The following is a 24,699-nucleotide window of genomic DNA, read 5'->3' on the forward strand; positions in this document are numbered from 1 at the left end:
ATCTTCCTCTGTTTCTCAGCTGTTGATCTTAAACATATTTAATCACTTTTGTGATTAAATGTGCACTTTTATAAATTGGAGGTAATAATAGTTCTATCTCATAGAATGGTCATGAGGATTAAATGAGCTAACATATGTGCACTGCCTAGATTAGTGCCTGCTATATAATAAGTACTAGGTAAATAAATACTTGGGGCTAATGATGTTGACAAGTCGCAGCAATAGCGGTATGTTTTACTAATGGGAAAAAGCAAAAAAAACAAAATTTGGAGAACTTTGAAAATAACATAATAATTATTATTGGCAAAGTGTAGAATAAAGGAAATACATACAAAATATATAAAAAAAAAGTTTTGTATTACTCTACCTTCAAGTTCCTGAATCAGTTAAATCAAGAGGAAATACCTTATAATAATAGAATCAGTGGTTTAAAAATTTTTCCCAGTTGCAACTACATTGTGTGCAAAAAAATACAAAAATGTCAATGTAATCCTCGATTTCAAAATTTTAAGTCCTGCTGATTGACATTTAATGAGGAGGGTAATACAAATTTGCGTTTTAATAATATAAACCATTTATTTTAGAATCTGTATGAAAGATTGCATCACGAAAAAATTTTATATTAAAAAAAATTCAAAACCACTGATAAAATGGTGCTCAGTTTTGTCATGACAAAGCTATTCTGTAAATTGAAAGAGACCCCATATTTATTTATTTTTTTTTTTTTTAACATTTATTTATTTATTTATACAAGCACTGGGTACAGTCAGAAGTGCGGGAGGGCGAGAGAATTCACCAGAGCCAGAGCGGGGAGCAGAGCAGGCAGAAGGACCGAAGTACACTGCTGAGGGGAGCAGTACGCGCGGCAGGAGAGGTCTGCGCGCCATGTGGGACCCTCCTCCAGTGGCCGGGGAGCAGCCGGGATCGAACCGGCGCTGCAGAGGCTGCGGGGCAGCTTCGCAACCCAGCGCTCAACAGCTGCGCCACCGGCGAGGCCCGAGACCCCATATTTAGAATAAATAAATTTAGAGTAAAATTATTATTTTTCAAATTTCCTTGGATAGCACAGCAGGTGAAGCCATGATATTTGAAACCAGAAATAACATAATAACAGAAAGTAAACTACATTTGCAAAACAAAAATAATAACTTTGTGGAAAAGGCAAGCTATAAAACTAATTACAATTATTTCTGATTTTCTTATTGACATTCCTCTGCTACTTATTTATATTTTTATTTTAATATTTCTAACAAATTTCAAAGATTTAACAAAATTTTGGAAGAAACACGCTTAAAATTATTTTTTTTTAAAAACTACACATCAAGAAGAGATTTATTTGAATTTTGAAATATCTTGGTCTCATTCTCAGAATACCAGTAGACATCTAGGCTGTAGATCACTAAATTATACCATTACTGGTTCTGGAAAATTGCTCAACAGTTAAAAATCTGCTTTTCAGATAACAGAAAAGGAATTATCCTCAATAATAATCATATTATACTAGATTTGAATGAATGGACCTAAGTGGTATATAAAGTAAAATTAAAAATATAGTTAGAGGGCCTCCCCGGTGGCGCAGCGGTTGAGCGCTGGGTTGCGAAGCTGCCCGCGGCCTCTGCAGTGCCGGTTCGATCCCCAGCTGCTCCCCGGCCACCGGAGGAGGGTCCCACATGGCGAGCAGACCCCTCCTGCCGCCCGCTGCTCCCCTCAGCAGTGTACTTCGGTCCTTCTGCCTGCTCTGCTCCCCGCTCTGGCTCTGGTGAATTCTCTCACCCTCCCGTGCTTCTGACTGTCCCCAGTGCATGTATAAACAAAAAACAAACAAACAAATAAATAATAAATAAATAAAAAAAACATGCCTCTAAAAAAAAAAATAAAATAAAAATATAGTTAGATACCCTCCATTTCCCACTCACCTAGTTGGAGTTAGACTAAAGTGAATTGACCACCTTTATGTAGTAGCATTAACATTTTCAATATGTGTTACATTCTGCTTTCACATTTACTTGCACTCCAGAGACAGTACAAAGGTAATATTATGGCTTAAGGTATAATTTGTTAGAAGTTCATCCCCTTTTCTCTTTTTAAGCGTTTTTGAAGGAGTTAAATTTTTATCTTCACTCACTGCTTTTTGTCTTTAACAAATTACTCCAGGATCTTCAGTTTTCTTGTAGTGATTACATTGGCCCCCAACCTTTGAGTGTTCATTTTACACTGGTTATGTGCTGGAGTGTTCGACCGATTTTATTTAATCCCCACATCAACACTATCATGTAAATACTATAGTTCTTATTTAACACAAGAGAAAACTTGGCTGTAATGTGTCCCAAGTTACCCAGCAATCTGGAGCTAGAAGCTGACTTTATCTCAAGTCTTTTTGACTCCAGAATCTCAAGTTTTTAAACCTTAATACAATTTGCTTTTCATCTTGAAAATGTTAATAGTAATATCTATTTGTGAGAAATTCAATGAGTTAAGTATGGTAAAGTTAGCAGACCATATTACTTAAATATGTTAAAATATCAGACCTTCTGAATTTACAGTTAACAATTTTAATAACAATTCCATTACTAGTTTTCATATTAAATTATAAAATCATTCTCAGTTTTACCAGACTTCACAGCTCCCATTACTTTGTCTTTTCTAAAATATATTAATAAATCTGGCTTTGAGGCCCAACCAAACAGCATTTTAAATAAGCACATAATTTTTCTTAATTCTGATAATATACATGAAAACATTTAGTTATTTTCAATTTACATGGAAATTCTGTAGTCAATTTCAGAGTAATTAAAGTCAGCTTAAACAGCATTACTTGAGACAGTGGCAGATTTTAAGCTTTAACCCATCAGAAGTAGAATGCTGCTGGTGTGTAAAGCATAGAAGGAGGAAATGGAGGTTAAGCTAACTGTGCGTGAAATTGTAGTCACGAAAGAAATTTCACAGTTGCTTAAAATAGTTTCACTTTTGTAGTGTATCTGTCGCATCAATACATGAACTGATTTCTTAAAGGAAACATAAATATAAATGTTCAACAGATAATTCTAATTATAAAAATATTCTCAAAGCTTTTTTTAAAAGATCTGAATAATGCTTGGCAACAGTTCAAATTCAGTGAAACTACTAAGACTCCTAAGTAGCAATGTTACTAAATAATGACACAAATACTTTTTATGGTGCAAATATTTACAGAATAATAATAACAGCCACTAATATTCCTTAAATCCTTACTATATGATAGCGCTGTTTCAGGCACTTTCTGTGAATCGATTTATATAACCCTCACAACAGTTCTGAGGTAAGTAACATTACTCCCATTTCATAGTTGAATCTGAAGCAGAGAGATCTTTTCTAAAGTCATACAATTAAGAAGTGGCTATCAGTATATGTATCATATATTTGTATAGCAAAAGATTTAAAATTTATGTAGTTAATTGAACTGAAAATATTTAAAATTTTTATGATTTCTAAGTATTTCATTTAATATGCCTTTAATATGAAAAACAAACTCTTTTTTAGGTATTTACAATTAGGGTAAATACCTAGGTAGCTCCTATCCAAGCATATTAAAATGTGCTGTCACATTTGCAGATTGTAATATTTCAAATGGAAGTAAAGCATTAGAGTATTTCATGACCTGTTTATATTTTATACTGCATTTCATTTCCTAGACATATCTACCTCAGAGTCAAAATAAACTTTCCCATTATATTCTAAGTATTTCTTCTTGGCATAGGCTCTGAGAATGCCAAAATAAAACGAGTCACTGTCCTCAATGAGTATAAGAAATAGATGTGGAAATTGGACTACTAGAATGTATTCTGTTGGGCTTCTCTAATGTTGTGAAAGTAACCACTAAAAGGATATGTTGTTCTTCTCTAATGTTGTGAAAGTAACCACTGATATACCACTTATATACCACTAAAAGATAAAAGTTATAAGGAGAAATGAATCAAAAATCTTTTACAAGTTGATATATTGAGAATTGTAGTTGTGATTATATTAATCATTATGAAAACAACCAATAGAAGAACTAAAAGCAACCAGTTTAAAAGTTATTGAGCGGACAGTAAGTTTACAAGCTACTGAGGGTAAAGGGCAAAAGAGACTTGTTCTTTCTTATTTCATACTCTACTGTTTAAATTATTGTTTTCAGATGCATTGATTTCTTTTAAGAATTTAGTGAGATGTGTGCTATAAAATAATGTGTGTGTGTGTATGCCATGAAAGCACAGAATGAAAATCATAACTATTGGATTACTGGATAAGGCAGGTAATTATCATCCATTACTTTAATGTAGAAATTGAAGCTTATGGTTAAGTTGGAAAATGTTTAGGAGAAGGTCATCTGAAAAAAGGAAAGGCTACTGAAAAAAAGGCAGATAAGCATGAGAGAGAAAGATTGCTACCTAAGGTAAATCAGAAAGTTTGGTTATGATGAATGATGATGTTGGTTAAGTTAGGAGCACTTGTATGCCTTGATTAGAAGTTTGGAGTCTATCCTATAGGCAGGGGACAAAAAGGATTACCAATAATGAACTCACATAAGATCTGAATTTTTGTGACTTGGTGGTAGTGTGAATGACAGTTGCTAGAAAGAAAAGAAATACTGTTGTGAGAACAATAACTTAAAAAGCCATTTTCCAGAATCAAGAAACATGAGCTTAAGCCAACACACTGCCAGTAAACATGGACAGATCTGAAATAGATTTAGACAATACAATCTACCTTTCTTAGAGATGATCATAATTGCCTCTATTTTTATGACAAATAATAGGGTACAGTATTGAATTGGTAACAGCACTAACAGAGTTCTCTTTTGAAAAGCAGTTTTTGCTGCCATATATAGTACTACCTCATGTTCATTTTTTTTTTAAAGATTTATTTGTTTGTTTGTTTATTTTATTTATTTATTTTATACACGCACTGGGTACAGGCAGAAGCGCGGGAAGGTAAAAGAATTCACCAGAGCCAGAGCTGGGAGCAGAGCAGGCAGAAGGACCGAAGTACACTGCTGAGGGGAGCAGCGGGCAGCAGGAGAGGTCTGCGCGCCATGTGGGACCCTCCTCCAGTGGCCGAGGAGCAGCCGGGGATCAAACCGGTACTGCAGAGGCTGCGGGCAGCTTCGCAACCCAGCACTCTACCGCTGCGCCACCAGGGAGGCCCCCTCATGTTCATTTTTTGATATCAACTAGATTAGAGGAAGAAAAGAATGAAGAGGATACTTCCCAGTGTTCTTATTTGAGAAACTGCTAATGCCAACAAAAGGCTACAATAAAGTAGTCACAGATAGCCCTTTGACCCAGATGGAAAAGGGACAGCTATATTCTGTAGCTACAAATTGCCTTTTCAGTTTCTTTTTGAAGAAATGTGTTAAAAGTTTTAATTTAGAAAGCCATGAATTTTATTTGGGTACCATAATGAATTCTAAAATAAATGGTATACTTGTCAAAGAGTGAGCAAAAAATAAAAATGTGTTGAATGGCCTAGTTTCCTTTGTTCTAGGTTCATATTGCTGCTCTTCAGTTTTTTTTTAAAGTTTTTGCATCATTACAGTTTTATTTATATATCCTTAAATTAAATGCATATTTTCTTTAGTTTTAACAATGAAAAGCCATAATTTTTGACAGCTGTTTGTTTTTTATGTCAGATACTTGAAAACTTTCTTAGAGATGATCACAACTGTCCTTATTTTTATGAAAACAAGATTGTACAGTATTTGGATTGGAAATGGCACTAACACAAAGAGCTGAGTTCTCTTTTGAAAAGCCGTTTTGCTGCCATATCCGTAGCACCTCATGTTCCGTTTTGGAGCTGTTGAAAGTTTGAATGCTGAATCATACTTTGTCTGGGTCTCAGTTTTTCAAATTAACAGGCAAATATTTTGTATTTTTCAAACATTTAGTAGCAAAAACATTGAATTTTTTTATTATTGAACACTGTGCTAAATAGTTTGTCATTTTCTAAGCTATTTTTCACTTATTACTGAATGGCTAGTTGGCTTTATTAAGATACTCAAGTTTAGGGTTATTTTTTCTAATTCCTTATAATATATTGATCTCGGGAAATACAACTGCATTATCTCAAGTTATTTCCTTTCATTGTCTGATCCTTCTTAAGTATTAGAAATTGAATGGTTTCCAAGTAAAAACCCTGGACTTTCATACTTGTAGCTGAAACATGGGTGTGAGGGGAGGTGCATCTGTATGTTGTTTCCAGCTGAACTATTTCCATTGATGATGTATCTCTCGCTAATGAAATTCTCTTTATTTTAGATGTATATGCAAAATCTGTTCGTCATCACAGTATTAGAAGAAATTTCATTCTTTTTTCCTCTTTGATTTCATAGATGAAATGGTCTAATTCAGAATGTGGTAATTATCAAAGAAGCATTTTTATTTTATTTCATTTTTGTACATTTTCATTGAGCTTTTTAGTCTAACAGTGATTGTATCTTTATGGAAAGATTTCCCTAGTGTATTCTTGCATTTTTAGAACCTAATGTGAATTAAGGTAGATAATATCTTGCCTCTTTCATAACTTTGTGGGCCTCAGGACAGAAACTAAAGATACAAATTGGAATAGCACTCAATAGTGTAGTAAAGTAAGTTTTAAACTTAGGGAACTTCCTTAGGCATAGTCATATTTTTTCAACGTTCAATAGAAATCACTAAAAAAGAGTTGAGTTTGACCTCAGGGGTATAATATGAGAGAATTATATTTACCAGCATAGATTGCTAAAATTGTAAAACTGCATTTATTTCCCTAATCCTCCCATTTCCATTCATTATTCCTGTTCAGGAATGCCATCTGTCAGGGCATATATGAAAGTCAGCATTACCTTATATGGTCTAGAAAATGCACTGCTTGAATAAGTCAAATAATTCAAAGTGAAATCTTGTCAAAAGCTTGCTACTACATCACAAAAATTTAGTGCCCAGATTTTTTATCCATGTGTGATAGTCATATTGTTTCCAGCACTCTGGGCACTTAAAAATACCAGAAAATACAGGAATAACTTTATGATGAGTAATTAATTAAATCTGAAAACATCAGCAGATCACTAAATATGGTTTTGGTTAAAAACATTTCCCAAGTTAATTAACTAGCCAGATTTTGCTTTTAGCTTGTGAAGAGTAAAGTCAATTTTAAGAAATTATACTAGATGCATTTAATGCTTAGAAAGGTGGCTCATAATGAGTGTATCATAATTGCATTTTATTTAAGATCTTTATGTAATATGCTCAGCTTTCATCATGTTGTAGCCATTTTTTTCCTAGTTTTTATTTCCTTCATTTTATTTAAAGGCAACTCTTCGATAGACCCGTAAAATAGTTACTTCTCATATCTGAATTCTGTTCAGCAGTTAAAGTTTTTCATTTTGTCCACCTGAGAGAACACTTTCTTCACATTTCTAGATAATAAATTTTTTTTCAAATTTTCCTAATAGTACTTTTGAATTTATTTAATACTAAAGTTTTATCTTTAAATAAAAGAGGATTTTGAAAATAAGAATGTATGGCTGCATTAGGACATTTGTCTTGCTTCAATTAATGCTTACATGATTTACCTCTAGATTTAACTTGATCAATCTGTTGAGTAGGCAGTAGCAAAAACCTGTTGGGTTGTTTTGCAATATTTGCCTGATTAGTAGTTGATTCTAATCCAAGGCTGTGATTCTCATTCCTGGCTGCTCATTACAATTACCTGGGGAGCTTTAAAAGTAGTAATAATAGGGCCTCCCCGGTGGCGCAGCGGTTGAGCGCTGGGTTGTGAAGCTGCCCGCAGCCTCTGCAGCGCCGGTTCCATCCCCGGCTGCTCCCCGGCCACCAGAGAAGGGTCCCACATGGCGTGCAGACCTCTCCTGCCTCCCGCTGCTCCCCTCAGCAGTGTACTTCGGTCCTTCTGCCTGTTCTGCTCCCCGCTCTCACCCTCCCGTGCTTCTGACTGTACCCAGTGCTTGCATAAATAAATAAATAAATCTTTAAAAAAAAAAAAAAAGTAGTAATAATAAAAATACTGATGCCTGTATCTCATGCCCAAATACCTAATTTAGTTGGTCAGAGGTAGGTTCCAGGTAACTTTCAAACTCTTCCCAGGTAAGGCAAGTGTATAGTCAGGGTTGAAAACACTGACCTAAGTAATTTAAAAGCTTGAGAAATTTTGGAGGGGCTATTCTAATTACAGAGGAACCATGAATGATAGCTCTCTAGAGTCGCTGAACAGAAAGCTCTATTAACTATGAAAATGGGTTTCAAGTGCACAACTTAAACTTAGTCAGTAGTGCGAAAGACTTATTATAATAACTTGTTATTTATTGAACCTCTAAAGAACCCAAGCTTTTTGTGTGTTTTTCTTTTTTTATCTCTTCTTTGGAAAGCAGAAACTTTTCTTCAAACAAGTAAGCTGAAAGAGAAGATGACTTATCCAAGGAGAACTGCTTCTCTAAATGTCAAAGCCAGAATTGTATCACATACACATTTGATTTCATAACTTGAGTTCTTTTCACTATACTGTTTAAGGAAACTGAGACATATTTAAAAAATTAACAGTTCATTTGAACAAAATCCACTTGAATCCTGCAGCACCAAACTGCCAGTTAAGTGATTAGGATTTCTCCACCCATAGGAGCTAGGGGAAAGACTTTTATAGAGAAAATGCAGAAGCAAAGCAAGGAAATTAGTGGTTGCCTCATTTAGGAATGCCTAGTTAGTGGTGATTGGTTTTCTTCATGTTTTGTTTTCCCAAACTTGAGGCAATTATATAGGCTTAAGTTGGTTTGTTTATTTAAGACTGCTAAAGACAGAACCACCTCAGTCTTATAGCCTCTTTGTTTAATTTAACAATACCATGCTGTACAAAAATGTGATAATTATACACAAATAAATAGCTCAGTATTTTCGAACTGTCATGTTTCTTTACAGCCATGTATACCTTCACCAGCAAAAAAATATTAAGTGCTTTATAGTAGAATATTTCTGCTAAGACCACGTTTACAGATTTGCTGCTGGGGTGGTGGCAGTATGATAGCAACAGTAAAAGTTAACAAATGCAACACTATCTCTTTAATTAAGAAAAGTTATGTAACTCACAAGAATGGCCTTTGTTTGGTGCTTTAAATTAATTTATTTTGGAATCTAGCTATCTGGTGAGAAAGAGCACAGACCTGCTTTTGTCTTGCTGTTAATCTGAACTGTCATGTATTAACATAGAATTTAATTATAGCCAAGTTATCACCAGAAAATTGTTTGGCCTTTTTCTATGTGTGAAAACATCATTATAAACACTACTAAAAATTTGTGACAAAAGTTTGGTCAGGTGGATATGAGGAGGAAATGTCATTATATTCCAACAGTATTTGTCAGTGAAGTCTTTTATTTAATGAAAGGAGTACATTGTCTCAAAATAGTAGGAAAATATGCAAAATCTACCTTTGCAGCACCAGTTTGATCCCTGGCTGTTCCCCTGCTACTAGAGGAGGGTCCCACATGGTGCGCAGACCTCTCCTGCTGCCCGCTGCTCCCCTCAGCAGTGTACTTCAGTCCTTCTGCCTACTCTGCTCCCCGCTCTAGCTCTGGTGAATTCTCTCACCCTCCCCGTGCTTCTGACTGTACCCAGTGCTTGAATAAATAAATAAATAAATCTTTTAAAATAAATAAAATTGTGGGCCTCCCCTGCTGGCACAGCGGTTGAGCGCTGGGTTGCGAAGCTGCCTGCAGCCTCTGAAGCGCCGGTTCGATCCCCGGGCGCCGGGTGAGGGTCCCACATGGCGTGCAGACCTCTCCTGCAGCCCGCTGCTCCCCTCAGCAGTGTATTTCGGTCCTTCTGCCTGTTCTATTCCCTGCTCTGGCTCTGGTGAATTCTCTCACCCTCCTGCGCTTCTGACTGTACCCAGTGCTTGTATAAATAAATAAATAAAAATTAAAAAAATAAATAAATAAAAAATAAATAAAATTGAGGTACAAATAAAAATCTTAGTACTACTTAAAGACACTTAAATCAGCTAACCAAAAAGCTGAATTTTTAAAAGGTAAGTAAAAATCACTTTAATGAGTAGGAAATTAGCAAATTCAAGAGTCTTTTTTCAAATAAGGTAAATTAGTGAGAGAACTGAAGCAGTTAAATATTTCTATTTCTCATCAAAGGGGTCCTATCAAAAGGAAAATCTGCTGGTTATAAGTAAGATTAGGACTTCAAAGGGGAAGCCATTTTGTTTCTCATTTTAGTATTTTTCTAAATGTGTCCATGTTTTTCCATTTTAATTATTTGAGCTACTATAATGAATAATGACCTACAGTGCCTGGAGTTAAATATTCTATACTAAGAAGACTTCTCTGATGCATACGAAAAAGAGGCTCTATCAATTTACTATAAAGATATATAAGCTTGCCATATAAAAGTTATTTAAGGGCCTCCCTGGTGGCGCAGCGGTTGAGCACTGGGTTGCGAAGCTGCCGGCAGCCTCTGCAGCGCCGGTTCGATCCCCGGCTGCTCCCCGGCCACCTGAGGAGGGTCCCACATGGCGCGCAGACCTCGCCTGCCGCCCGCTGCTCCCCTCAGCATTGTACTTCGGTCCTTCTGCCTGTTCTGCTCCCCGCTCTGGCTCTGGTGAATTCTCTCACCCTCCTGCGCTTCTGACTGAACCCAGTGCTTGTATAAATAAATAATAAATAAATCTTTTTAAGAAATGAATAAATAAATAAATAAAATTTATTTAACTTGCTTCTTTGATTTCTCTTCTTGGTATTTTTCCACAAGTGTTTGTAGGTTATATTTTGTATACCAGTGATTTACTTATAAAAGTAAAAATGCTAATGGTAAAAATCAAGTAAATTCAAGTTTTAATCTTTTTTAGTCCTTTCATACTTTGTGCCTCAGAGAATTCCCTCTTTGAGTAGCATGACTTGTATATTTCTATGACAGCAAAGATGCCTGATTACTTTATAAAACAATTAAAAGGTAGAGTATTGTGAATAATACTATAATAATAATATATAATAATATACTATATATAAAATGATATATTAATTTGTATATATTGTATACTACATGTAATAATAATATATAATAATGCTATTGTGAAAAATACTGCTGTGAATGTTGATATACAGTTCTTTTGGGTTAACACCTAGCATTGAATTGCTGGATCATAATTCTATTTTAATTTTCTAAGGAACCACTATTCCATTTTCTACACCATGTACTTTCTGAACAGTATTGCACAAGATTCTCCACCTCCTCACCACCACTTGCCTTTTTTTTTTTAATAGTAGCCTTTCTAATGTGTATGAAATAGTATCTCATTTTGGTTTTGATTTGCATTCCCCTAACGATTAGTGATATTGAGCATCTTTTCATGAGCTTATATATTTTTTTAAAGATTTACTTATTTATGCATACAAGAGCTGGGAACAGAGTGGGGAACAGAACAGGCAGATTGACCGAAGTACACTGCTGAGGGGAGCAGCCGGCAAGACAGGAGAGGTCTGCTGCACCATGTGGGTTGCTCCCTGGCTGGCCCGGGAATCGAACTTGTGCTGCAGAGGCTGCTGATAGCTTCATAGGTTGCATCTTAACCCCTTGTGCCACCACGAAGGCCCATGAGCTTATATTTTTAAGATACTTTGGGGAATTTGTCTAATGAAGATGAACCAGTATTCAAAAACAACTTAGCATATGTAATTGGGTCAACCTAATCTTAAGTTTTTCTGCTACAAAGAATCTTAAAAATCATTGGCATTCCTTTTTTTATTTTTAAGGTTGTATATTTTATTCATTTTTAAATTATTTTATATATATTTTACATCATTCTTCATTTTTGTACAGTGTACGCTTTCTCCTCTCAGGTGTAGTAGTCCTTGTAAAATTCCCACCACCTACTTACCGTGCACCATCACCATAGTCCCTTGTGCTCTTGCCTCCCCTGTTTTGATCCCTCTTCCCCCCCCTGCAGAATGTCTCTGATTTATATTTGCCTGTTAATTTTGTTTTTTTAAATTTATTATAATTATTTTTTTTCCTGATCTCTTATTTGGTTCCCTTACATTCCTCCTCCAAGTGAAACCAGCTGATATTTTTCTTTTTCTATCTGGTTTATTTCACTGAACATAATCCCTTCCTGCTCCATCCATGTTGCTGCAAATGGCATGAGTTTTATCTTTCTTGATTGCTGAGTAATATTCCATTGTGTATATATACCACATCTTCTTGATCCAGTCATCTATTTTTGGGCATTTGGTTTGGTTCCATATCTTGCTTACTGTAGATAGTGCTGCAGTAAACATAGGAGTGCAGGTATCCTTTTAAGTTAATGTTTTTGTGTCCTTTGGGTAGATTCCTAGGAGTGGAATTGCTGGGTAATGTAGTAGCTCCATTTTTAGTAGTTTGAGGAACCTCCACACAGCTTTCCATAGTAGTTGGACCAGTTTGCACTCCTACCAGCAGCGTAGGAGAGTTCCTTTTTCTCCACATCCTCACCTACATTTGTTGTTTTCCTTTTTTTCAATATGTTCCATTCTCACTGGTGTAAGGTGGTATCTCATTGTGGTTTTGATGTGCATTTCCCTGATTACAAATGATGTTGAATATTTTTTCATATACTTGTTGGCTATTTGCATTTCCTCTTTGGAGAAGTGTCTTTTTAGCTCTTCTGCCCATTTTTTGACTGAATTGTTTACTTTGTTTTTGTTGCATCGTGTCAGCTCTTTGTAGAACTTAATCTGAAATCCACCAGTGGTTTCAGAAAATGTAGGAATAATCTGAACTAAAACAAACTTCCATCAGATCCTTAAAAGTATCTGTGACTTCAATCACTTAAGAATTATTGACCTAATACAGAATCACCCAAATATTAAAAAGGTATTTTCTTTTGAGTAAATGAAATTAAGGTAACTTTTTAATTTCTATTTTGTGCTTTTCTATCTTTTCCAGAGTATCTAAAATAAACATGAATAGTACATGTGATTTTTATATTATTTTAGAACTTAAAAATTAAAATCCATCTGGACCTAGAATAAAAAACAAATGTGGAAGTCTAGAAGCTAAGAAGAAATGTAATAGATATAGTATGTTCTTTCAAATTGCTGCCTTCTCTAAATGTGACAGCATTTCCAAATTACTATAAAAAGAATGGGCAGACTCCATACCAAAAAAAAGTGATATTTATCCTTGAAATAATTTCATCTGAATTCATTGCAATAAAATATTTGCATTACTATGAAGAGAATGTACATGTTCTGTAGCTAAAAAGCCAATATTTACCCACTGAATCCATTTCAGCTGAATTTCAGTAAGAGAAAATATTAACATTTAAGTTCTTTATAAAATTTTACTAGTTTTCCTGCAATGTCTTTACATAGTACTACTAGAGTTACTTTTTAAAGGTATTGAATTTTTGTTTTAATTTTAAAGCATTGATCACTTAATTTAAATACACCCAGAAAGAATTCTCATTAAGTATCTGTGTTCAACATAGCATCCTAAAAAAATAAAAAAACTGAGGGAAGCCTTAAGATTTCATGAAGAATTTCCTAGGACATCTTACCTATTTTAGTTCATTGTCAAGTCTTCATAGCTTCTTTTGTCTTTTTGATTATGTTTAAGGATATTCTAAATAGGGCTTAAGCTCCTTTACCATTTAATAACCTTGGGTCTCCATTCCCTTTTCTTTTGGTCTGGAACTAAATCTTACTGTCCAACTCTGACAGCTGTATGATTTGCATAGCTACTTAATGGTAATGTTTATGATACGAAATTTTTATTTATAAGTACATTTTTTAATTTATACCAATTTTTAAATTCCTGTTTTTCCTTTTGCAGCTGTATGCAGGAGCTATTCTTGAAGTCTGTGGATGAAAATTGGGGCGGTTCCCTCAAGTCCAAGGCATGTAAAATTACCTCTAATAAACTCAGTTTAATAATTTTAAAACAGCATTTCATAAGAAAAATTTCATTAAATAGTCCCGGGGTAAGGATATGTAATTCATATACAATAGCATATGAATTTTTTCCCACATTTATTTTCATGGAAGTGGAATTTTATAATAATTCTTGAATATGGTTACTTACACATAGTATGAATTTTGATTTAAATACAACACATGAAATAGGTGATTATTCTTCTTTCCTTTACCAAGTATAAATTTTATGAGAGCATTTTGCCTTTCTTTTTCATTTATGTAAATATAATTTCTAAAATAATACGCCATTCCAGTATATTTTAAATGTAAATAATGTTTTTTAACTTCTAAGGAACAATTGTGTTTAGTAAGAGTAGGCCTGTAAATGACAGTTGTCATAAGATGCGGTAGAAAGGAACTCATACATGGGTATCTTTAAAAGAAATTTTAAGGATAAATGTGTGGAAGAATAATTATGAAATTGTATTCTTTTGAATAACATCAAATATTAATGGAGCTTGCATTGCTGAAAAGACTTGGACTAATGAGGCTTTTTTTATGATGTCCTTGAATAGCACTTGAAAATCAGTTTTATGAAGCTAAACTTATCTAAGAATAATGAAAGTTAATTTTTTTAACTAAAATACTTAAGTGCTTTATCTACCTTTTTGTTTTTGTTTCTGCTGACTTCCCCATGGTTTCTTACCTTACTGATTGCAAAAAATTTTCTAGGTTTAATTTTTTTTTAAATGTAATAGCAAATACTAACTTAAAATTATTTATATTGCTCTTTTTTGGCTGGCACAGAAATGTAATAGAATAGTTTGGCTTGGGGACATTCTATGTAACACCCAAAGCAGATATGCATCTAATTAAATACATTCTTTCTTTGAGTGGTGTAAAATTCCCACCACCAACTTACCCATGCACTATCACCATAGTCCCTTGTGCCCTTGCCTGATCTATCTGCTTATGTTTTGGGGGAAGAAATCTTTACTGTGTAAGATCAAACTCAAGATTGTTCCACAGCTGTTTTGGCTATTTTATATCATTATATTATTTCTCTGAACGATACTGTGATCATTCTTATCCCTAGAAAGTTTTAGCAGTTGTTTCTTGTAACTTCATTCATGATTTGAGTTTACTGACTTGTTTTATGAATAATTATTATGTATGACTTAATATTGTCATAAGGCTCAAGTGTACTTTTGATACCATAATTAGCCCTCCTTTTTCTGATAGCAGATTTTTTATTGTATCCATTGTAATAGTTTCTTTAGTTGGTAGTTCAAAGTCAATCTGTAAAAGCTAGAGTGGTACTTAATTATATATATTTCTTATGTATAAATTATCAAATCTGTGGGTCAATTGTCACACTGTCATTTGCTTTTGAAAACAATTAGATTTTATTTCTATGTGTAAATGTTAATATATGCTTTTAATACAATACTGTGATACCAAAATTTCTGGGCCCATGGGAACCGGATATATTTTTAGTATGAGCATTATTATAGTCCCACTTTCAGACTCACTGTCATGAAGATATTCTGATACAGGTTGTGAAGGAGAATTGTCACTTTGTACCATAATTACTATGTACAGTAATCACAAGCACTGAACTAATTTTCATATTGTCATTCTTTTATAACCTTTGTCTTCAACATCAGGTAGCTTCTGGAATAATCATGATAACTTTTGTTATTATTTAGCTTATAATACACTGTAATTTTTTAAGTTCATTTAATTCAGATTAGCCATTTAATCACAAAATAGAAGAGTAAATTAATGTTACTATTTTCCAGAAGAGAGAAGGAATTAAATTTCAATATATTTTATTGACTTTAAGTTATTCAGTCTTTATGAGAAAACATTCCAGATCATGTGCCTTAACCAATTGCAGGTATGCTTCTTAAAATAGTTTTTTTGTTGTCCGTATTATGTTTTTTTAACTAGGAAAGGCAAATTATATAACATATTCTCATATAATTTGGATGTCATATTTTATTATCAAGCTGTTTCTTTCCCCATATGAATTTATGGCCTTCAAACATTCCTTTTCTGACTTTTATTCTGAACTAAGAAATCATAAAACCTTAGTTTGTCTTCTTTACTGTATTTTCAGTCTACCCAAATTCTCTTAATTATTTAAATTGCCCTTCTCTGAATGTTTTAAAGTCCTTTCAAATTGTCTTTTTGCAAAGACCCAAATCATCCATCATTTTATGCTCCACTTAATTTGTATACAATAGTAAATTTTCATAGTTGAGAAATACTCTTAGCTCTGCAGTAGTATTATTGAACACAATTAAGAATTCTTCTCCCTTGTTTGTAGTAGTTTTTTTCTGTTCTCTTTTTATTGTTGTTTCTGAGTATGAGATGACATTTTTACTTACACTGTATCCTCTTAGTCAAATGTATTTATTTTTAATCACTAGGAAAATACCTATTTTTTATAATTTTATGTGACAGTTCACAAGTATCAATCATACTTGCCATAAGCCTTCGAATGAAATTAAATCTTAAAACCAGTGGGGCACATTTTATGACCATTTGCAATGTGATCATAGGTATATCATTAGATAGAGTTGAGTATATTTTGTCTCTTTTTTAATTTATATTTTGTTTAATTTATATTTTCACTTATGATTTTGAAAATAGCATTCATACATTTTTCTTTAACATCAGGACATCTTCTTCCTATTATTCCTCACCTGCTTTTTTTTTTAAGATTTATTTATGCAGGGCCTCCCCTGGTGGCGCAGCGGTTGAGCACTGGGCTGCGAAGCTGCCCACAGCATCTGCAGCACTAGTTCAATCCCCAGCCACCGGTGAGGGTCCCACATGGCGTGCGACCTCTCCTGCTGCACCCACTGCTCCCGTCAGCAGTGTATTTCGTTGGTCTGCCTGTTCTGTTCTCCGCTCTGGCTCTGGTGAATTCTGTCACCCTTCCGCACTTCTGACTGTACCCAGTGCTTGTATAAATAAATAAATAAATCTTTTTAAAAAGAGATTTATTTATGCATATAAGAACTGGTGTACAGGTCAGAGATGCGGGGGGATGGGGAAGAACAGGCAGACTGACTGAAATACACTGCAGAGGGGAGCAGTGGGCAAGACAGGAGAGGTCTGCCTCACCATGTGGGTTGCTCCCTGGCCGGCCAGGGATCGAACTCATGCTGCAGAGCCTGTGGATTGCTTCATAGTGTGGTGCTCAATCCCTTGCGCCACCAGGGAGGCCCCAAGGAGGGTAGATTTTTTGTTTGAATACTTTATACTCCAAAGAACCTCTGACTTAGTAAGAGTCTGCCACTTTCCAAGCATTGTGTGTAGCAAAATTTAGCAATCGTACTTCTCCTAGGGAGCTACACAAATGACATAATATTAAGAATTCCAAGGGGAAAACTTAAACATTCAATCTGTGTATTTGATCACTTTGAAGTATCATTTATGAAGCTACTTTTACAACAGAAATCATTAAAGTGGCAAAGAACATTTTCTGGAAATAGTGACTACATTAATTTCTTTAGGAATTTCCAAACTCTTATCACTGAGATGTTTTCAAGACAACAGTAAGTAAACTAGAAAATAAATTACTCTGAGGTCTTTCTGCAAGCTCCTTATATTCTCATATAATCTAACTTAAGTGTCAGTTGACACTTAATAAGCACTCAAACATTTGTTAAAAGATTAATTTGCTGTCTATAAAATGTGATTTGCTACCATGGAGTACTTAACAGATAATCCCCATATTCAAAATTGGATCTATACTTAACAGTAGAAGAAAACTGGGCCTCCCCTGGTGGCGCAGCGGTTGAGCGCTGGGTTGCAAGGCTGCCCACAGCCTCTGCAGCGCCAGTTTGATCCCTGGCCACCAGCTAGGGTCCCACAAATAGGAAAAAAAAAAGAGAGAGAACTGATGAAAACAGTCATTAGAGGCTCATCTTAATATTCCTTTTGCATTTCTTCACTTATTCCATCTCTTAAATTCATCTGTTGAATGATGAAAGTTATTAAATGTACTAGTTTCTGTTGCAGAGATAAAAACTATAATGAAAATAATCATTTTCCCCAGAAAGGCCTTTTAGGTATCAGAGAAAACACTGTATTTATGAATTTGTATCTGTATCACTAAATATAGATTAATGAAATTTCTAATTCAATAGTGTGGCTCACATTGATTTAATCAATAGTCTTTTGCACATTTAGATCATTTCCAAATTTCCTGGCTTGGTTAGCAGGACCTCATTATAATACTTGTTTTCATTATTGTGTAAGTGTTTCCTTAAAGTCTTAGAAGGGGACCCAGATTAAAAGGTATATACATTTTAACAAGTTTAGTTCATTTGCTATATAGCCTTTATAAAGGATATGTCCATTTATATTCCTTCCACACCTAACCGCCAACAAAATCTTTCTCTAGCCTAAAATATGTTCTTAATTTTTGTCACTGTGAATGATGTTACCTGTTTTGTTTGACACTTCTTTGATTATCAGTGAGATTAAACATATATTTCAAATGTCCTTACTTCTGTCTTAGTATTTCTTTTGCTGTGCCCCATAGGTTCTGATAGGTTTTGTCCTCGTTTTCATTTGTCTAGAGATACTTGTCAATTTCTTTGTTGTTTTTTTTTTGTTTTTTTTTGTTTTGTTTGTTTTGTTTTGTTTTGTTTTTAAAGATTTATTTATTTATTTATACAAGCACTGCGTACAGTCAGAAGTGCGGGAGGATGAGAGAATTCACCAGAGCCAGAGCAGGGAGCAGAGCAGGCAGAAGGACCAAAGTACACTGCTGAGGGGAGCAGCGGGTGGCAGGAGAGGTCTGCGCGCCCTGTGGGACCCTCCTCTGGTGGCCGGGGAGCAGCCGGGAATCGAACCAGTGCTGCAGAGGCTGTGGGCAGCTTCGCAACCCAGCGCTCAACCGCTGCGCCACCGGGGAGGCCCTTGTCAATTTCTTTGATTTCCCAATGAACTCGATAATTCAGTAGTATGTTGTTGAATCTCCACATATTAGAAGTTTTTCCTCCTTTTTGTGATTGATTTCTAGTTTGATACCATTGTGGTCAGAGAACATACTTGATATGAATTCAGTCTTCATTAACTTATTGACACTTGTTTTGTGACCAAGTAATTTGGTCTGTCCTGGAGAATGTCCCTGTGCACTTGGGAACAATGTGTGCTTAGCTTTTGGGGGGGTGCAGTGCCTTATAAATGTCTATTAATCCTATATGGTTTAATTCTTTCTTTAATACTATCATTTTCCTGTTTATTTTCTGTCTGGCTTATCTACCCAATGGTGAAAATGGGATATTGAAGTCCCCTACCACTGTTGTTTGGCATCAATGTCTGTTTGCAGACTTGATAATAACTGCCGTATATGTATTTTGGTTTTTGCCTTATATATTTTGATGCTCCTTTTTTCGGTGAATATATATTGATGAGTGTTATGTCTTCCTCATGTGTTGTTCCATTAATCATTATATAGTATCCATACCTGTATCTTGTTACCTTTTTTAGCTGGAAGTTTATTTTATCTGCTGCAGGTATGGCCGTCCCTGCCTTGGAGTCCCATTTGCTGCTCAGGTGCATTTCCTAGAAACAGAAGAACATTGGGTCTTGTTTTCTTATCCAACTAGCATTCTGTGCCTTTTGATGGTGCGTTCAGTCCATTTACATGTAGAGTGATTATTGAGGTTCTGCTACTGCCGTTTTATCCTTAAGTTTTATGGTTCTGTTTTCTTTTTCAATTTTTTTGTGGATGTTCTCTTGGATTTAGATATGAGAACTCCTTTCAACATTTCTTGGAGGTAAAGTATAGTGTTTACAAACTTCTTTAGCTTCTATTTATCTGGGAAGTCCTTTATTTCTCCCTCATCTGAAGGAGAGTCTTACAGGATAATATATTTTTGGCTGGTAGTTTTTGTCTTTATTTTGAATATTCACTCTCCTTGCCTGTAGTGTTTCTTCAGAGAAGTCAGGTGTAAGCCTGATGGGCATAGCTTTGTAGTTTATGTTTCTTTCCACTAGTCAATTTCAGTGTTCTTTGTCTTGAACTACTGGAAGTCTCACAACTATGTATCTTGGTATAGTTCTCATTTACTTGGGTAACCAGGTGTTCTTTTATCTTCCTATGCTTGTATGTTTAGTTCCTTCCCCAGATTTTGGAAGTTTTCCACTATTATTTCTTTGAATAAGTTCTCTGTTCTCTGCTTTCTCTCTTCCCCTTCTGGAGTACCCATTATTTATATTGCAATTATTAATGGAATTGGATAATTCTCTATGTGTTTCTCTCTCTCTCTCTCTCTCTCTGTCTCTGTGTGTGTGTGTGTGTGTGTGTGTGTGTGTGTTTCTCCTTCATATATTTCTTTTTCTTCTTCCACCCAGATTCTTTATGCATTTCTCTAAAGTTACTGATTCAATCTTCCATTTGGTCTATTCTGCTTCCATAGCTTTCTCCAGTTTTTATCTTCTCTATTGATCTTTTTACATCCTGCAACTCCATTGTTTTCTTATTTAAAGCTTCAGTTTCTAACATCTGTTCATTTTATTTCTCAGAATATGCATTTGTTTTTCTGAGTTTTATATATATTTGATCAACTTATGTGTATTTTCTTCCATATCTTTGAATTTCTTTATCATGGCAATTTTGAACTCTGTAATTGATAGGAAGAAAAGATCATCTATCTCTGTGTGTTTGGATTCTGGATCTTGTGTTCTCTCTTTGTGGTGAAGTTCTCCCTGGAGGACTGAAGATAACATGTGTTGTAATTTTCCATCTGCCTATTTTGTAGCTTTTGTGGTTTGCTGTTTTTTTTCCACTGCAGAGCATCCTCTTTTCCAGCAGATGGCATTGTGGATTTTGAATTTTTTTTTTTTTTTTTTTTTTTAACCTTTTCTTGGCTTATTTCAGTACCTTACATGTCAAGGAGAACAGATCTGCAGCTGCAGATTCAGGTAGTGGAAGAGGGGTCTGGAAGGGTTTAGGTGAACAGTGAAGACTGATGTGCTTTTGGCACCATGATAGCCCCTTAGTTTCCAGACCCATCTCTCTGCCATCTGTGTGCCACGTTGCCAGCAAGCTTCACAGGATGACCACCAGGCCAGGTTTAGGGTGGGGAGGAATAGCCTTCCAGCACCTTGTCCTCTTCATTGAGGAACCCACCTGCCACACCTCAACCATATTGTTCATATCTCTACTTAGATAAGGTGCACCTCTACACTACTTAGCTTTCCTCATCTCCTGGGCTGCTGGTCAAACATGGGAAACCTGAGTTTTGCTGAGCAGGTTCCCACCTTGGCCACAGTTTTTAGGCCTCTCTCTCCACCTACCTTTTGTTATATGAAGTTAAATTTCCTCAGTGCACCTTCTGGTGCAGCCAGTGCTGGTCTCTGATATCCAAGAGATGCTCCGGTTTTTCCTCAAGTCACGGGACCATTTGGGTCCATTGCCCATTTGGACAACTTTCAGAGTTTGCATAAACTCTGGATGCAAAACAGGGAACCTCTGATGTCAACTTCTCTGGTTCCTCTTCCACGTTTACTCCTCTAGGTGAACTTTACTATTATTTTGTGTTTGGGATTTTGATGAATTTGAAATAACAAAATTTTCAGTCATTGAAAAGTATGGTTGGTCTCCCGTTTATTTACATCTGTTTGGATTACCTTCGCTTTTCCATGCACAATCTAATTTATGTTCTTGTTTAATTTTTTATTGTTTATTTCTTCATTTTGTATTGCTTTCTGTAAATAGCTTGAATTTGCAAATGAACATTTTGAATTTTTTTTTCTTAAGCTTTTGTCAGGAGTGATAAGCCCAAACTATTCAGAGGACTGCAAATCAAGGTAAGATGATTTCAGTGGAATTTCTTTTTCCTAACATTAGTTTCTTTTTCGAATTAAAATAATAAATATTTCCATACATAATTAAATGGCTTTGCTTTTTAGAGCAGTTTTAGTTTTACAGAAAAATGATCAAAGAGTACAGTGTTGCTATATACCCCTTCCCTCTCTCCCTTTACTCCCACTTCCACCTTAGGTTCCTTTATCATCAAGGTCTCACATTGAGGTGGTGCTTCTGGTATAGTGGATGAACCATTACTGGTACTAAATTTCATAGTTTACTTTGAGTTTATTCTTTGTATTGTATAGCTCTAGGAGTTTTGCCAAATGCATAATGACAAGTATCCACCGTTAAAGCTTTGCACAAAAATCCCTGGGTTCTGCCTACTCATATTCCTCTCCCTCCACCCTCACTCATCTTTTTACTGTCTCTATAGTGTAGAATTTTCCAAAATGTCATATAGCTGGAATAGTATGTAACTTTATCCGATTGTCTTCTTTCACTAGCATTATGAATTTAAAGTTACTTTTATCTTTGCTGTAGCTGGATTGCTTCTTCTTGTTTTTTTTTTTGTTTTGTTTTGTTTTGTTTTGTTTTGTTTTTTTGGTTTTTTGGTTTTTTTTTTTTAGCTAAAAATATTCTTTTATAATACAGTTTACATACCTATGGAAAGGCATCTTGGTCACCTCCAATTTTTGGCTATTATGAATAAAGCTGCTATATACATCACTTAGGTGTACCCAAAAATCTGTAGATGTTTTATTTCTTATTGCGTTAGTTGGGACATCCAGTATAACTTTCAATAGGAATGAATGGTAAGGGAGGACATGTCCTTGCCTTGTTCCCAATCTTATGTGGAACATTTTTTGTTTTTCACCATTATATGTATGATGTTAGCTGTGGGGTTTTTAATAGATGTTCTTGATTAATTTTTTTGATGTTCCCCTTTATTCCTAATATGCTGAGTTTTTGTCATGTATGGGTGTGGATTTTTGCCAGATACCTATTCATCTATTGATATAATCATGAGATTTTTCTTTTGGTAGCTGAGGGTTATATTAATTGATTTTCTAATGTTCCACTCTTGCATACCTGAAATCAAAATTCATGGTGATAATATAGTTCCTTTATTCATTGTTGAATTTGATTTGCTAATATTTTGTTAAGGATTTTTTGCAGTTATGTTCAGTGTGATTTCTTTTTTCATTTTTTTGGACTAAAATTAGCTTTTTAATAGATAATTCCATGGTTTTTTTTTTGTTTTTTTTTTTTTTTTTATAGAGGCATGCTTTATTTATTTGTTTGCTGGTTTGTTTGTTTGTTTTGTTTATACATGCACTGGGTACAGTCAGAAGCGCGGGAGGGTGAGAGAATTCACCATAGCCAGAGCGGGGAGCAGAGCAGGCAGAAGGACCGAAATACACTGCTGAGGGGAGCAGCGGGCGGCAGGAGAGGTCTGCACGCCATGTGGGACCCTCCTCTGGTGGCCGGGGAGCAGCCGGGGATCGAACCGGCGCCGCAGAGGCCGCGCGCAGTTTCGCAACCCAGCGCTCAACCGCTGCGCCACCGGGGAGGCCCGATAATTCCATGTTTTTAACCATTTATGTAGAGACCTGACTGAAAATATTTTAGTAGTAATGTTATTGATAATTTGCTTAGTAGGCCTATACTTGTAAACTCCATTAATGAGCAAAGCCTACACTAAGTGTTAATAATCACATCAGTTTGTCTCCATCCCTAAAGTTCATACCTTCAGGAAACAGGAAAACAGGCCTAATTGCTAAAAGACATTCTAAGAGCTTCTGAGAATCCATCATCTCTGCTACTTATATTATTCTACTTAGCATTTAAGGTTTATCTCTTAACAAATGAGATTGTTTGTTGTCACATTAACCAAGAATTGGAATTTTTCAGAGTACTCTTTAGATCCAGCTAGTGGGTCTGAAGTTGCAGGAATCCAGGTTAATTATAAAAATTATTACAACAAAATCATTAGATTTCTTAAACCAAAGAAAATTTTAATTTTAGCATAGAATTGTCTGATAATTTGTATGCATAGCCTACTACAACACTGCTGTTATACGATCATTCTCTCCCATTAATTATTTTGAACTTGTTTGCCTCCTCCATTAAAGTTTAAGATCATTTGAGAGTTATAGGAGTGTCAGGTGTGCAATAAGTAATTGTTACACTCAACAATAAGCTTAAATCTGAATAAACTGTCTGACACCAAAAGGTGTTTTTCTCTTTAGCAGTAAAATGTAATTATTTTTAGAATCCCATTTTTATGAAATTCCATTAAACCCTTCTCTAAAAGATTTCCTTTAAGACCTGTTGTGATGTTATATCTAAAAGATTTTCTTTTTTATTATTATGAAATAGAATTAAGCTGGATTGAACTGGTTTGCATCTTCATGGACACTGAGACCGCTCTTTTAAGCAGAAAATAATGGTCATCTTCCTCTTTTCTGTAGTATGTTCGTGGTTCGGACCCTGTACTAAAGCTTTTGGACGACAATGGGAACATTGCTGAAGAACTAAGCATCCTCAAATGGAACACAGACAGTGTAGAAGAATTCCTGAGTGAAAAATTGGAACGCATATAAATCTTTCTTAAATTTTGTTCTATCCTTTTGTTACCTTCTCAAATGAAATATTACAGCACCTAGAAAATCATTTAGTTTTGCTTCCTTCCATTGATCAATCTTTTGCTGTGAGGCATTAAACATCTAATTAGAAGTTGAAGTGGCACACAGCCCATGATATCTAAGGAGTTGGCAAGCTTAACAAAACCCATTTTTTATAAATTTCTATCCTCCTACATTTGTTGATACTACTAACAAAATGCTTTGTAATAGACTTGTGGTTAATTATGCAAATGATAGCTTGTAATAATTGGTCCAATTTTATGAACAACAGATTTTTAAATTAGGGAGGTTAATAAGGGAAATGATTACTATGCCT

General features: G+C 35.0%; 1 protein-coding gene across 2 annotated transcripts in view; it reads left to right on the plus strand.

Moving 5' to 3' along the window:
* The window catches only part of SELENOF (selenoprotein F), a gene marked incomplete at both ends in the record, with an annotated part of 36,926 nt that extends 12,585 nt beyond the window's left edge, over positions 1-24,341 (plus strand). The window contains 3 exons of one of the 2 annotated variants that reach the window (XM_084243613.1): positions 13,819-13,882; positions 21,688-21,737; positions 24,210-24,341. In XM_084243613.1, coding sequence (XP_084099739.1) covers positions 13,819-13,882; positions 21,688-21,737; positions 24,210-24,341 — 246 coding nt within the window. The remainder of the gene's footprint in view (positions 1-13,818; positions 13,883-21,687; positions 21,738-24,209) is intronic. The other variant, XM_084243614.1, reaches the window with a different exon arrangement.
* Between the last annotated feature and the right edge of the window lie 358 nt (positions 24,342-24,699).

The sequence above is a fragment of the Talpa europaea genome, assembly GCF_964194135.1.
Source record: "Talpa europaea genome assembly, chromosome: 9".
NCBI lineage: Eukaryota > Metazoa > Chordata > Mammalia > Eulipotyphla > Talpidae > Talpa > Talpa europaea.